The 15,071-nt window shown below is 37.0% G+C and overlaps 1 protein-coding gene across 1 annotated transcript in view; it reads right to left on the bottom strand.

Annotated features, from left to right (window-relative positions):
- SLIT3 (slit guidance ligand 3) overlaps positions 1-15,071 on the bottom strand; it is an 805,773-nt gene that overhangs the window by 649,124 nt on the left and 141,578 nt on the right. Inside the window, exon 4 of the mRNA XM_074204955.1 lies at positions 10,926-10,997. Coding sequence (XP_074061056.1) covers positions 10,926-10,997 — 72 coding nt within the window. The remainder of the gene's footprint in view (positions 1-10,925; positions 10,998-15,071) is intronic.

Genomic DNA, 15,071 nt, shown 5'->3' with positions numbered 1-15,071 from the left:
CAAAAAAATTGACCCCAAAACTCAGAAGATACACTTAAAAATAATAACAACAATAACATTTATATGCACCTACTATGTGCAAGGACTATACTAAGCATTTTACAGATATCTTTTTTGATCCTTCCACAACTCTGGGAGGAAGGTGCTATTATATGCTCCATTTTACAGATGAGGAAACTGAGTCAAAGTGAGTTCAAATGACTTATCCAGAATCACAGATAGTGTCTTAGTCTTCTTGACTCCAGACCTGGTGCTCCATACACTGCCTAAATAAACTTGTATTGATATCCTTTGCTTTTATATCACCTACATTCCCCCACTTATATTTCTTTCCTTACTCTCCCAGAGAGTCATTCCATACAACAAAGGAAAAGAAAGGGTTGGGGTAGTGGAGCAGTTCATCAAAACTAATCCATGTATCAAAAGTGTCTAACATATTTTATTACATCTATGGCATCTCATCTCTTCAAATAATCGGCTAGGGATGGTGAAGTGGATAAGCACTGAGTCTGTAGTCAGGGAGACTCATCTTTCCAAGTTCAAATCTGTCTCAGGTATTTCCTAACTGACAAGTCACTTAACCCTGTTTGCCTCAGTTTTCTCATCTGTAAAGTGAAATGGAAAGAAGGAAACTGCAAACCACTCCAGTATCTTTGCCAAGAAAACCACAAATGCAATCATGAAGAGTTGGACATGTCTGAAAAAAATGGACTGAATAACACCAATAAATATCTGTTCTTTGGGACCAAGTTGAGCCATTATAATTTTGAAGTATTCAATTTCAATGGTTTTGTTGTTTTCATTTTCTTTTACATTGTTGAGATAATTATGTTTATCATTTTCCTGGTTCTACTTCCTTCCCTTTGCATCAGTTCACATAAACAGAAGATATTTTTTCATGATATGTCAGACCTCTGCCAGCTACTTGCTCTCTAGGCTCATTTTCTTTTCTTTTTTTAATTAATATATGTTTCTTTTTTATTGCTGACAACCATGAACACTTCAACATACAGAGAAAAACAAAAAAGGAGAACTGTATATGAAATTGTGAATTTTGGATACTGTAGTTTGTTCTAAAAATCATCAATCTATTTTCCAAAGCCCTTGTTCAGGGGTGCAGAATAGTTATTCTTCAGATACAGAACTACAATCCAACTTCTAACTATTCTAATCCAGGGTATTCTCAAAAACAAAGCTCTTTAACATATAACCCCTCTCATCACACAACAGACTGGTTGGCCCTGGAGTTTAGCCAGTGCTGTCCTATCAACCAAAAGCTTTACTGACTTTCTATACAGAAAATTTCTTTTCTCTGAGGTTCCCCTATAGCACGCTAACATTGTGAGCAAGAGGTCAGTGACAAGATTATCAGAATGATTAACACTGTACATCCCTCTTCACAAAATCATCTTGGAACTCCTACCAAGAAAAATAAGTTAAAAGCCTCACCTTGCAAACCAAAGAAAATATAAAATCCATGAAATCACTCAAGTTGCCCTTCCAAAGGATAGGGAGGCTCAAAATGTTTTATGCAGCAATCTACAAGAAACTCATTTTGTGGGATGTTTCACATTCCAGCCCATGGTTTATTCCCCCATATATCCCTGCCACTAATATCAACCAGATGTGGCAGTGAAGTCTGTGCAGAACTGTAAAAATTACAAGCATATTCTGTAATTCCAAAGCATTGTAAAGTCACAGCTAGCTTTTTTTTTATCCCACAAGCTGGTAGAAAGTTCCTCAGAACAGGGACTACCTGTTCATTTTGGAAAACACTTCTGTTGGTCCAACTGGCAAAAAGAGTTTCCACCATGGATTCCAAATCTGCTTCCCATAAATGGGTAAGGGAAGTCAGAGAGATTCATTTGTAAACATCCTGGTTGGGTCCATGAATTTTCCCTTGGAAAAAAAAATAAGAAAATATTTCCACCTTTAACACTCTAGACCTCAGTTCTGAATATGAGACTGGGATAAATATAAAATTCTTATCAATGATGTCTCAAAGATCTAGGAGAAGATTGATTGAAAAATGAATTTACTCACAAAGGTCCACTTGAGTACTTAAAAAAAAAGAAAACTACCCTACCCAAAGTAGAGTGCATTCAGCTGACTTCCCAATCATATCGAGAATGGAAGCATATTGGTAGAGGGAAAAGCTCACCAGTTCTGGAGTCAAGGACCATGGATTCAAATAATAATCTAATGCTGAATATCTTGGTGAGCTTAAGAAAACTCTTAATAATCCTGTTTCCTCATCTGTCCAATCTGAGACAATTGGATCAGATGATGGGTTTCCTCCCAGTTACAGCTCTGTGAGTCTATGGTGCAGAAGCTGAAGGGATTGTGAAGATTATTTAGATCAACCTACTTATTTTATAGAAAAGGAAATCTTTATAGAGAAAGATATTCACAGGGCAGAACCCAGCACAGTGACTGGCACATAACTGATACTTTAAAAATGCCTGCTGAATTGAACCATTTCAGTTGCTATATGAAAGCTTTGGTATCTTAAATCAACTTAGTGGAGTAGAGTTCCAATGGAAGAAAGGAGCTCATAAGACTTGAGCACAAAAGAAACCTAATTATGTAGTTTAACCCTCTTGTTTATACATATGTAGTAAATGAGGTTTTGGGAAACTAGGTGGCATAGTGGATGGAGGATTGAGCCTAGAGTCAAGAAGTTTCACCTTCCTGAGTTCAAATTTGACCTCAGCTACTTATCAGCTGTGTGATCCTGGGAAAGTCATTTCACTCTGTTTGCCTCAGTTTCCTCATCTATAAAATGAGCTGGAGAAGGCAATGGCAAATCACTCCAGTATCTCTGCCAAGAATATCCCAGTGGATTCACAGTCAGACACAACTGAAAATGGCTGAACAACAATCACAAAAATGAAGAGTAGAAAGAGACCTTCCCAAAGTAACATTGAAATAAGTAGGCAGAACTGGGAATGAAACATTCAGCCTTATCCACACCTTCCTTTCCTAATACTTTGTTTTGGTTCTGTTACCTGTGCCAGGATACTGAGGTGCCATGGTGATTGTGTTAAGTGAATCTGGAGGATAAATACCAAGATAGATACTCTGCCCAGGGTAACCCATTATCTATCCACACAAAGATTAAAGTTAAATCAACCTTCAAGTACATGACGAAACTTGTAGCTTGTGAAGCAAAGCACAAAAGCAGAAGGAAAAGCTGCCTAAAACAGAGGAGTTTGCTGTATCAACATGGGGGATGGGGAGATACAAGGAGATATAATTTGGGGAAATAAAAAAAAACTGGGGCATGAAGAGGTACAGTGGACTGAATTCCTGGACCTGGAGTCTCTCTGAGTTCAAATCTGGTCTCAAATACTAGCTGTGTGAGCCTGGGAAAGTCCCTTCACCCTGTTTGCCTCACTTTCCTCATCTGTTAAATGAGTTGGAAAAGGAAATGGCAAACCTTTGCCTGCCAAGGAAACCCCAAATAGGGTCATGAAGAGGTAAGCATGACTGAAAATAACTGAATAACAACAACAAAACTCTAATTTTAGTAAATATTGCCCAACAGACACAAGGCAATAAATATATCCCACATTAGTTCTCACAAAGTTGGACAACAGTAGGACTGAGTGAAACCCTTAGGACAAAATGAAACCCTTTGATGATTTTGAAAATTTCTAGACCACAACTACAGGTGCCCCTATCCCCTCCACAGAGTCTGACTACTTCAGGAGATTGATTCTATATCATCATCATCATCATCCTACATCAGATAGCAACTATCATGAAAAAGTCCAATGCACAATTGTTTTCCCTGCTGAATTTACACATTTACAGCATTTTAAGCTCTCTGTGAACATGTACTGAGTTTGATTATCTTCAAATTTAGTTCCACAGTTTAAAGAAAAGACTAAGATGATCATAAAGGGACACACTAAGTATTTTTTTAAAAATTAGAATATGAGAGGGCCATTCTCTCTTAGAACTAAGCCAAATCAGATACTAATATGAAGTTTCCCCTGGAACTTAAGGGTAATAGCCTTTAATTTTTTCACTGGGAAATGTGGTTTGCAAAGATAAAGGGCTAAACCTGGTGGTTATTCTGAATATTGTTTTCAGCTGTGGACATTTTACCTTCCTAATTCTCTAAATTCCACTGACCCAAAGAAAAGGTGATTTTATATACATATATATATATATATATATATGTATATACCTTATTTACATTTTTAAGGTTATCAAATTTCATAGTAAGGACTTAAGAAAAACTGGGTCCTCACATTATGACATTATAGCATGTCATTCATCTACAACTGCTAAACAATTACTAAATATTTAATGGACTCTTTGGAACCAAATCTAAGAGAGCTGGGTTATTAGGACACTGGACACCTATATAGCTTCCTTACTGAGAAGTCAAACTATTAAAACACATATGCAGACCAATCCTATAAGCCATTTTCTCTCCAATGTTATTTAACTTATTTTAAAGGGCTGTTAATCATTGTTTTCACTTTACCTAATATTAAGGAATCTTTAGAGATGCTAACCAATTAATCCTCAAATAAGCACAAGTCCTTGTCCATAGCTTAGACTCTCTTTTTTTTGTTGGCAGAACCAAGTCTACATGCAAAAAAGGTTAGAATTAAAACTTTTTAAAGCTGGAAAAATCTGTTTCCCTGGGGCTTCCAGTTTTGAACACAGATTTGAGTTCCTAGTTGGAGACAGAAGTGCCACAGATCCCAGAGAGAATGTCCTAAAGAGAGGGACTTATCCCAAACTTTCCAGACAGCTGCACCATGTTTTCCAAACTCCAGCCTCTACTTCTATGTAGAAACAAAGGTTCCCCCACCTCTGTGACTCTGGGTTCTGACTTCTGAGCCTCACCTTATCTGACTTTGCTTCAGGTCCACGATATCATATTAAGGCTAAGAACTGTCTTATTAGCTGGTATCTGTATCTCTAGAACATAGGATGGTGTCTGGCACATACAAAATGTTCCAAAAATATTTTCTCATTTAAACATGTTTTCATTCATGCATGAAAGCATGCATTCATATATTCAATCATTCATGCATATATATCCTTTGGGGTCATCTCATCCAGTACTATCAATGTGATGCCTCAAGAAGTGGAATGACTTGTGAAAGAAACTATACATTATTAGTGCCAAATTCTTGACCCTGAATCATATTCCAGAGATCTTTTCCCAATGCATTCAAGATGATGGGGCTAATTAGCTGAAATGGTACTGTGCAGTGAGTTGGCCAGCCCCTTCTCTCTCTTAAAAAAAATTAAACTTATAGCAATAGGCTAACAGACTATAGTTATCAAGGGAGCACTTGATAAGGTGTCTGTGTTAGAGCTCTAGGACAGCTTGCAGGTCATTTAAATGCCATAGATCAGAATTCAACACAAAGTAGACAGTCATCTGACTTCTGCCCCAGTGATTTTTCTCCTATCCCATGGAGCCTGGATAGCAGGTGCTTCCTTCTTCCTGGGCTCAGTGATTTGGGGAAATGAATTTTTCCCAGCTGTTGAAATGACCAAATAACAGCCTACAATGTCCGCCATACACTCTGCACAGGTGTGAGCCAATTAGGCACCAAGTAGTTGGTAACCATCACTGTATGTCTAATACAGGAGTCAGCATAGCCATTTTGGACCCTGGGGCAATTTTCATGAATCATGTCTAGGCTAAGTAGTAGGAAAGGTGCCTTCAAATCACCTTTGCAATTTGTGATATGAAAATAAAAGAAGTGGTAATTAAGAAAAATTCAGTTTAGTAGAAAGAATAATTGGTTGCCATTGAGGCTTCTGTGCTATAGGAGTGTATGTGTTAACTTTGCAACTCAAAACGTTTGTGCCCAGGTGCCCTGCCCTAATTATAGCTCTATTCAGTAATGTCTTTGTTCCACTACAGGCTATACTTCTGACTTTGTCTACTACACCATAGTAAAATCTCCTCATTCTGGAAGCTCCTTATCCTTATGTACTATTTTTCACTTTCGAAGTACTTTTCTCTGGTAACAAAGAATTGTAGTTTGAGAAAATGCCCATCAATTAGGGAATGGTCAAACAAGTTGTAGCATATGATTATGATAGAATACCATTGTATTTTAAGAACTGACACACACAATGGTTTCAGAAAAACCTGGGAAGACTTATAATAACTGATGCAAAGTGAAGTAAGTAGAAACAGGAGAAAATTGTATGTAATAACAGCAATATTAAAAGGATGATCAACTGTGGAAATCTCAGTTAACTCTGATAAGACAATGATCCAAGACAATTCCAAAAGACCTATGATGAAAAATGCTATCAACCATCCAGAGAGAGAGAGGTGATGAACTCTGAAAGAAGAATAAACACACCTTTTTTACTTTATTTTTCTTGGTGTTCTGGTATATTTTCTTTTGAAATATGGCTAATATGGAAATAAATTTTACATGACTTCATATAATTAATATCATATTGCTTTCCTTCTCTAGGGGTGGGGAAGGGGCCAGAGAAGGGAGAGAATTTGGAACTCAAAATTTAAAAAAAATGAATGTTAAATTGCTTTTTCATGTGATAGGGAAATACTCAATGAAATAAGTAAAAAGTATCTTTAAAGAAATACTTTCTGCTTCTCTTTACCATCTTGTTTCTCCTAGAACCTCCATATAAAACCTACTTATAATTTTAATGATTTTTAAAACAATTTAATTTTACTAATTATATGTGAAGATAGTTTTCATCATTGATTTTTTATAAGATTCTGAGTTCCTTATTTTTTTCTGCCTCCCTCCCTTTCCTTTCCACTCCCCATGACAGTGATTAAACTGATTTAGGCTATATATGCAAAGTCATATTTAACATATAATCATATAAGTCATGTTGTGAGACAAGAATCAGAACAAAAGGAGATAAAAACATGAGAAAGAAAAAATAAAACAAATTTTAAAAGGTGAAAACAGTATGCCTCAGTCTGCATTCAGACCCCATGAAAACTCTGGAAATGGATATGGAGGGCATTTTTCATTACAAGTCTGTACCGCTAAGAAGTGCTGTCTGTTGTAGTTCATCACCACACAATGCAGAAGTTACATTGTAAGAAGTACTAGACCAATTTATTCTTCATATCTCTCCAAGATTCACTTGTGATTTTCTCTTTAGGACTTTTTCTACCAAGAACCAACAACAACCTATCAGTTATAGGCTACCTTCACCTCCACCCCATACCTCCATCTTTTCAATTTTTTATGTATTGTCTCCCCCTATTAAAGAGTAAATTCCTGGAAGGCAGGGGATTATCTTTCCTTCTTTATATGTATTGTGGAAAGCACAGTGCCTAGCAGTTACTGAATTCTTGCTGACTTGACTGTGTAAGGTAGAATACAGAAGAAGACACAGTTCTGCCCTATAAGGGAGACCATTGTAATCTTCTAGAAGCATAGTGCTTGATTTGGAATCAAAAAGACTTAGGTCCAAATTTCCCCTCTAACAATAGTTCTTTGGTTATGGATAGGTCACTTTCATTGTAAAATGAAGAGTTTAGATAGCTGGCCTCTAAGATCCCTTTTAGCTCCAATGGTTCAATGAAAACACACACACACACACACACACACACACACACACACACACAAATCTCTTCCAGTTTCTTTGTTTAAAACTATAAACTAAGACAATAAATTACAATCAAGTCCTAAATTTCATGTGCAGAGTTTAAGAGTAACAAGAATTTAGTTGATGTCAACAATCTTTTCAGACAAGATTTATTAAGTGACTTTTGTCTGAAGGGTGGTAGGGGAGATACAAAGTTTAGATAAGATCTTGTCTTCTTTCTGGTGCTTCTAGTCTGGTGGTAAGATAAGATTCAGAAATAAAAATAATGCACAATATCACATTAAAAGTGCATTGGAGAGTTGCAAAACAATGAGAGGTCTAAATGGGGAAGATTATTTTGATGGAAAGGGTTCATGATGGATGTGGCAACTGAGCTGTAATTTTAAAGAATAGATCCAGGAGTGGTAGTGGGCAGGAAGACAGTAGAAGGCATGTGAGTAAAGGTACAAGAGGCAAGTGAATATGAGGCATGGTGGGCAGTGGGGAGTAGAGAGACTATACCCCTCTCATAAAGAGTGTGAGATGTAGCTGGAAAGGTTGAAAGAGTTTAGAAAAAGGAGGCTTTATTTGATCAGGAAAGTTTCACTGATGATGAATGCCTTGAAAGATCCAAGAAGAACCCATTTTCCTTATTAGTTATTTTAATTAAAAAGCATTTATTTTCTTTCCCTTCCATGATCTACCACTGTCTGCCACTTAAAAAATGTAACCAATATGCAGTCAAGCAAAATATTTATATATTGACCATGTCCAAAAAATATGAGAGATATCATTTTCCATTGAATAGTGCCCAAGAGTGACTGGCTATGGCAAGGTACCATTGTACCTAAACATCTCATTCAGTATTACAGGGATTGTCCTAACTTGTCCCATAACCAAAATTCATCAGTCAATATTCAGATGGGGACATAATTTGATTCTTTAGAAAGAGGAGTAATGGCCTGGGGTATTCACTCTAGATCACACTCTGTGGACTATTCAGCTAGTTACCTGAATTATATTAATTTCACTGAGCTATGTCCGCTGAAGATTGAAACAGAATGTGCAGAGACAGATATACTCAGTTTTGTTCAAGACACATAGGGAGGAATGATGTCTTCTGTATCATCTATACCCACCACAAGACCTGCAGCAGATGCTGGGTGGCAGTTGTCCCCAGCACTGTCTGAAATCTTATTCTTCTTCAGGCCAAACAAGGAATCAGGAACTGGATCAATTTGAGGAAGACTGGGAGGCTATACTTTAGAGACCTGTTGATAGAACCTCCAACAGTCTTTCTTCTTGCCCCATACCAGGAAAGCATCACAGAATGACCAAGAAGACCAACTGAAGCCTACTTTTGGTCCTAGATAAAAGAACCATATGAGTAAGAGTTGGTAGTTTTATGCATGCACTTGTGGGTTTCTTAAAATGTGAAAATCTGATCACAGATTATCATCATACAAATCAGAACCAGCATGGCTCTGGGGAGATGAGCCCTGGATTTGGAATAGGTGAAATTGGGTTCATATCCCACTTCTGTCACTTGCCATCTGTGTGACAATAGACAATTCATTTAACCTTTTTTTTTTTTTTTTTGGTCTTGGAGAGGGTTGGACTAAATGACCCCTAAGAGTTCCTTGAGCTCTAAATCTGTAATCCTATAAAGCAACTCAGTCAACCTGGACAGCAAAAAGCAGCCAATACTAAAATCACAAAATAAATAGCATATAATCTGCCCTAATTATATAAAAGCAGGATAAACAAGTTCCCTGTAATCCTGAGCTGAGAAACCAGGCTCTTGTGTGGAAATAATTTAAGGAAATGGATATACCGGAGAGATGAGGTGGAGACCAGGGTCAGCTTACACTGTTTTCCTGGCTCTGCTCTTAACTCATCTTTTCCAGCTGAGTTAGAAACCCTAGCAGGGTGGACTCACATGTGTGTTCAAACAGCATGGGGGTGGGAGGGTGTGCATTCACCCTCGTGTCAAGCCAGCTGTGTTGGTAGTTCCTGAGTAGACGACCACAAGGATGTCCCATAACCAGCAAGAAGGTGTTGAAAGAGATGACAGAGCACCTTGGTGCAGAGAACACCACAGGAGGAGCATCTGACAAGATGCAGGTGAAGAAGAAGGCCTCTGTCCAATTTGGGTCCCCTTTCATACAGATGCATCAACAGCAAAACTCTTTACTTGTGTATTATGTATTTAATAATGCATATGTTGCATTTTTCCTAACACTTATTTGACACCCAAATGAATATAAGATGTTTTCATGTATTTTATTTCCCTAGGAAGATGAATTGATGTCTATTCCTTCAAGCATAATTTTATTATACAAGTAAATATTAAACAATATAAGAAACATACACAGATATCACAGCTTTTCAGCCTCCCTATGGTAACTATACAATTTTACCAGCAAGACTTCTAAACAGTCTAGACCATTTGTTGTACCACTAATAGAAAAACTCTAAAATAAAATTGATCTGCTTGCAATTCCTGCTGAAAAGTCCTCAAAATGGCTAAGTCATGCTCTAGCGGTTCTGCCATGTGATCAATGAAAGAAGTTTACTATGAGAACCTACCTCAGAATCACAGAATCCAATGGTCATCATCAATAAGTATTGACTGAGTACCCATCATATATGTGCTCCGTCCCATTATCTTAAAATCATCTTTCACCTCCAATTCCAATCAATCTCCCTGTTCAAAATAATTCATGTTGAATGAATGTGCCCATAACTGATCATTTCTGGTGTGGAAATAGCTGGCTTACTTGTTCTTGCAGAAACATACTCTAAATAGAGATTATTTTGCAGCTAGGAGATCTAGAAAGCACAGTCTATGCCCCATTTATTCTGCAAATGGCAAGTAATATTCTCACTAGAATGATGGTATGTGAGTCCAGGCTCTAGTCAAACTGTTTTGTTCAAAACAAGAGCTCTCCATAACCAGAATCTTTTTGTTAGCAAAATGAAAGCAAATCACATAAATGAGACATTTCTCTGCAGGCATCGGGGTCATTCTGGAAACCCACGCCTCCTTATCCCCCCCCCCCTTATCAAGGAGCATCCCACCATCACAAACAAATTATCACTATTGGCCTCTTGAAGCTCTTAAGCCCTGAGGGAAGCAAAGAGAAGCAAAGACTGATGGTTTCTTTATTTTCTTTCTAGTTCCATTTCCTTCAACTGGCAACACCTCACTGAACATTGGTCTGGCTTTTTTATTCAACAGATCCACCGCCAAGTATCACATGGAACAGGAGACTACCAACACGATGGCAAATGCATTATCCACACCAGCCATAGTAAATAAAAGCACAGCCTGTGTATTAGGAATCAACTCTACTTACAATCTGGTTAACTTCAGGGTGTTCTGGAAAAGCAATTCTGGGAGTACTTGTAGTTTATTCTTGTTCAAACGCCTAAAGATAAAAAATAAACACAAAATACAAAGAACCATTAAGAAAAAGTCCACATAAAGGAAATATTGTATAGCTATAGATTCCATATCAACAAAAAATAAAAAATTAACAAATAATTATTGAATACCTCCTATGTGTCTGGTCCTAAGTTAGACCCTATAAGAATGACAAAGTTATCACATCTAAAGAGCTTGAAATTCAGTGGGAGAAATAAGAAACACAAATAAAAAGACAAATAGCAACATGAGGAAGTAAATTGTTGTTATTGTTCAGTCATTTCAGTTATGTCTAATTTTTCATGACCCCATTTGGGGTTTTCTTGGCCAAGATACTGGAATGCTTTGCCATTTCCTTCTCCAGGTCATAGTTTTGATGAAAAAACTGAGGTAAATATAGGGGTTAAATGACGTGCCTAGGGTCACACAGCTAATAAGTGTCTTTGGCCATATTTGAAGTATATTATCAAGTATCAAATGAAGGAGATAGCATGGTGTCATGAAAAAATCAATATGAAGTCTTGAGTTAGTTTATAAACTTTGTTACCTATATGAACAGGGAGAAGTCACTTAGCATCTCTGAGCATTGTTTTTTCATCTATAAAATGATGGAATTGACTCAGATATTCACTAAGCTTTCTTCTAGTTCTGGATTCTATAATTCCATAAATGAAGCCAACAATAGACACTACATTCATTCCAAAAATGGGAATATCCTTATGGGTTACATTAATCTAAGAAGTCCTCATGGACTTGGGCTGAACCTTGAAGGCTGATGAAATTCAGTTTAGAAACATTTAGAAGACCTCCTTAGATAAATTAGAAAGTTTGTTTCTTTAATTAGAAAATAGTGGTAATAATAACACACTATCAACTTCACAAATGCACTGTGAAATGTGAGTTCTAGTAATGATGTCAGTAGAGTATTTGGAAAAAGTTGGAAATGCACTTTAGGTAATGATTTTGGAGAGACTTGAATTGATCTTATCCTTTAGGACAAGGAGAAGTCTATTAACATTGATCATCCTAATGAAAGTAATGTTTAAGAAGATTAAATTGGTGACTTTCCATATCCAAAGACCCCCATTATATATGTAAATTATATTAACCATGAATAACTATGAGCCCAGTCTTTGCCACAGCTAGACTTTAACCCAGAATTAATGAGATATTGGGTTGCATTAAGACAGATGTAGCTTCTAAAAAAATAGAAGTGATAGTTCTTCTATCCTGATTGGATAACATCTAGAAAAGCATGATAGTTCTGGGTGCCAACAGTTTTAAAAGCAACACTGATGAACTGGAAAGTTCTAAGATAAAGGCAAAGAAGATGGTAAAGAGTCTTGGACCCATGTTATAGGAGGACTGGTAGAAGATACTGGGCATATTTAGTATGGAAAAAAAGGACTCTGCTTAACACGATAATTGTCTTTATGTACATGTGGAAGCAGGATTAGATTGGTTCTGTTTGGTCCCAGAAGAAACAACAAGAAGAAAGGGCTAAAGTTGCCAAAAAGTCATTTGGGCTTGACAATGGGGAAACTTTCCAATAATTAAGATCAGACTGCCACAGAGGTGAAGCGTTTCCCCCTCCTTGGAGGTCTTCAAAGAGAGACTTGAAGATAATAGTTGGGTATATTAGATTGAGGACTCCTTTCTTGTTGGGTATTGTAAATTGGGATTTTTTTATGTATGGGCTGAAATGAAAGACTTATAAGGTCCCTTCTAGTCTAAATACCTGCAATTCTATAAACACAAGAGTTAAAAAAGAGGTATCAAAATGCTGTTTGCAACACTTAAGTGAATCATATTATGGTGTAATTGGGAAATAGTTTTCAAATAGTTACCAAAATAAAGTCAATATGCAGCCTGTACAGAATATCCATCTCCTCCCACTTTGTATTTGAATTTGATGCCAGTGGTTTAAAAAAAAACTTATTTTCATAAATATCTGCCCTATACTCATTAATATCAATAATGTTCCAAGAACAATACAAGACTGCCTGGTCCACCTTCTATTCCCAGTCATAATAGTTGCTCATTTAGCTAAAACTCATATGAATTAATCACTTTCTTCTCCTTCCCCACCTTCCCCTCACCTGTGATTCTCTTAGGGTGGGTAAGTCCTAGTGTGGAAACTTCCTCCACTAATTCAAATTGGCAACTGTTCTATGACCAATAGTCTTAAAGGATGGGGTCTAGAGGAACAAATGACTCGCTTATAGCCACAGTGCACATATTAGAGGCAAGATATGAATTTAAGTCCTTAGAATTCTAAGAAGAGCCCTCCAGCTGCCACTCCATGGTAACTCAGTCAATTCATCAATTAAACAAGTCTTATCAAAGAGTATACCCTTTCCTGGTTATTATGGGGGAATAGAGAAAAGTAATAAATGTACTTTGTGTGTAATATATACATACTATATCTATACAAATATGCATATATATATATATATAAACTTTTTTTATTTTTTGGCCAGACTTGTGATTTTATTATTATGAGAACTATAGATAAGGAACAACCCTCAACCACTGCAGGACAGCATCTTCTCTGAAACTAATAATCTTAGCAAGTTGCCTAGAGCATTAGGAATTAAGTCAGTCTAAGTCACAGCTAGATCTGGAATCCACTTCTTCCTGAATTCAAGACCAGCTCTCTATCCACCATAGAACAACTGTTAATATAAAATGTGTCCAGTTAGTAGCCCTTATAATAAATGACAATGGTATTCACATCAGTTTTTAAAATCCTATATTAATTTGTCTTATAACAGTGTGCCCAGATGCCTATGAAAGACAACATAAGTTCTTTTTCTTATGGGTTCACTACCTTCAGAATTATGGTCCCAAACAGATGCCTAAGCCTACCTGTGCTTGTGGCCACTTAATTATTTCCAAGATTGTTAGCTTTACCTCTGAGATAACTTTTTATCAGCCTTGTAGATGATGAAAAAAAAGGCAACCCTAGGTTAGAGTCTAGCTAGCCATGAATTGGGGGCCTTTCTCTGCCAAGAAATGTTTATAGACACAGCCAGGTCATGTGGCTTCCATCTTGGGTCTGCAGCACTTTCAAGAATCTCTTCCAGAAGGTGTCTGGTTTTTATCTCTGGCTCCCCGCCTCTCCTTTCTCTGTGTCTCTATGTTTCATCCCCTCCACCCCTCGACTATCAGCAAGTTGGCTGAGAAGAGGAGCAAATCTTCCAAACACCATGGGAGTGCTGCCAGCCTCCGCCTTGCATGCATCCTTCATTTTCAAGTGAGAAAGTAAGGAAGTTGTGTGTTTGGTGCTTGCTTTGAGAGCAAAGAAGCATGAAGAGTGAAGGGAAAACATAATCTGTGCAGGACATTATATCCCTTCAGTTCAGTTCCCTTGGGAAATGGCTACAAGTAGACTTAGCCCAGGAGAAGACAAAAGATTTGTTGCCTCTGTTCCAGGTGAGGAGGTAAGAATAGAGGTGTATTCCTGACCCTGGGGAAAAATCAGGGCTTTATTTCATCCCTTAGGTACTTTTAAGACTATTCTGCCTCATAAGATTTTGCCTCTGGAAATCAATCAATCAAGCAAGTTATGAGTATTCATTATATGCAAAGCACTTTGATAAGCACTGTTGAGAAGATGCTTGGATTTCTTCCTTAGAAAGAAGGTATTATCTGCTCTATCAAAGTTCTTTACTGTCCATCTAAACAAGAGATTCTTTTATTTAAAATTAATTTTTCCACTATCAAGCATTTTCCTTCCCACATTTCCCTCACCATGAAAAAAGAAAATAAAAGAAAAATAAAACCTCTGTAGCAAATAAGCATAGTCTAACAAAAACTAATCCCTACAATGCCCATGTTTAAAAATGGATGTCTTATTTTACCCATTAGACGTCTCTTTAACAGGAGGTATGTAGTCTGTTTCATCATTAGTCTTCTAGTCCTAGTTGGTATTGCATTTATTAAAGTTCTTAAGTCTTTCAAAAAAAGTTTTTTACAATGATGATGATGCAATATTAAAAATTATTCTCCAGGTTCTGCTTAATTCACTCAGTATCAATTCATCCAAGTCTTCACAGGTTTCTTTGAAATTTCTTAC

The sequence above is a fragment of the Macrotis lagotis genome, chromosome 1 (genome assembly GCF_037893015.1).
Source record: "Macrotis lagotis isolate mMagLag1 chromosome 1, bilby.v1.9.chrom.fasta, whole genome shotgun sequence".
NCBI lineage: Eukaryota > Metazoa > Chordata > Mammalia > Peramelemorphia > Peramelidae > Macrotis > Macrotis lagotis.
The sequence above is the reverse complement of the archived record's forward strand: the minus strand, read 5'-3'. Positions and strand labels throughout refer to the sequence as shown.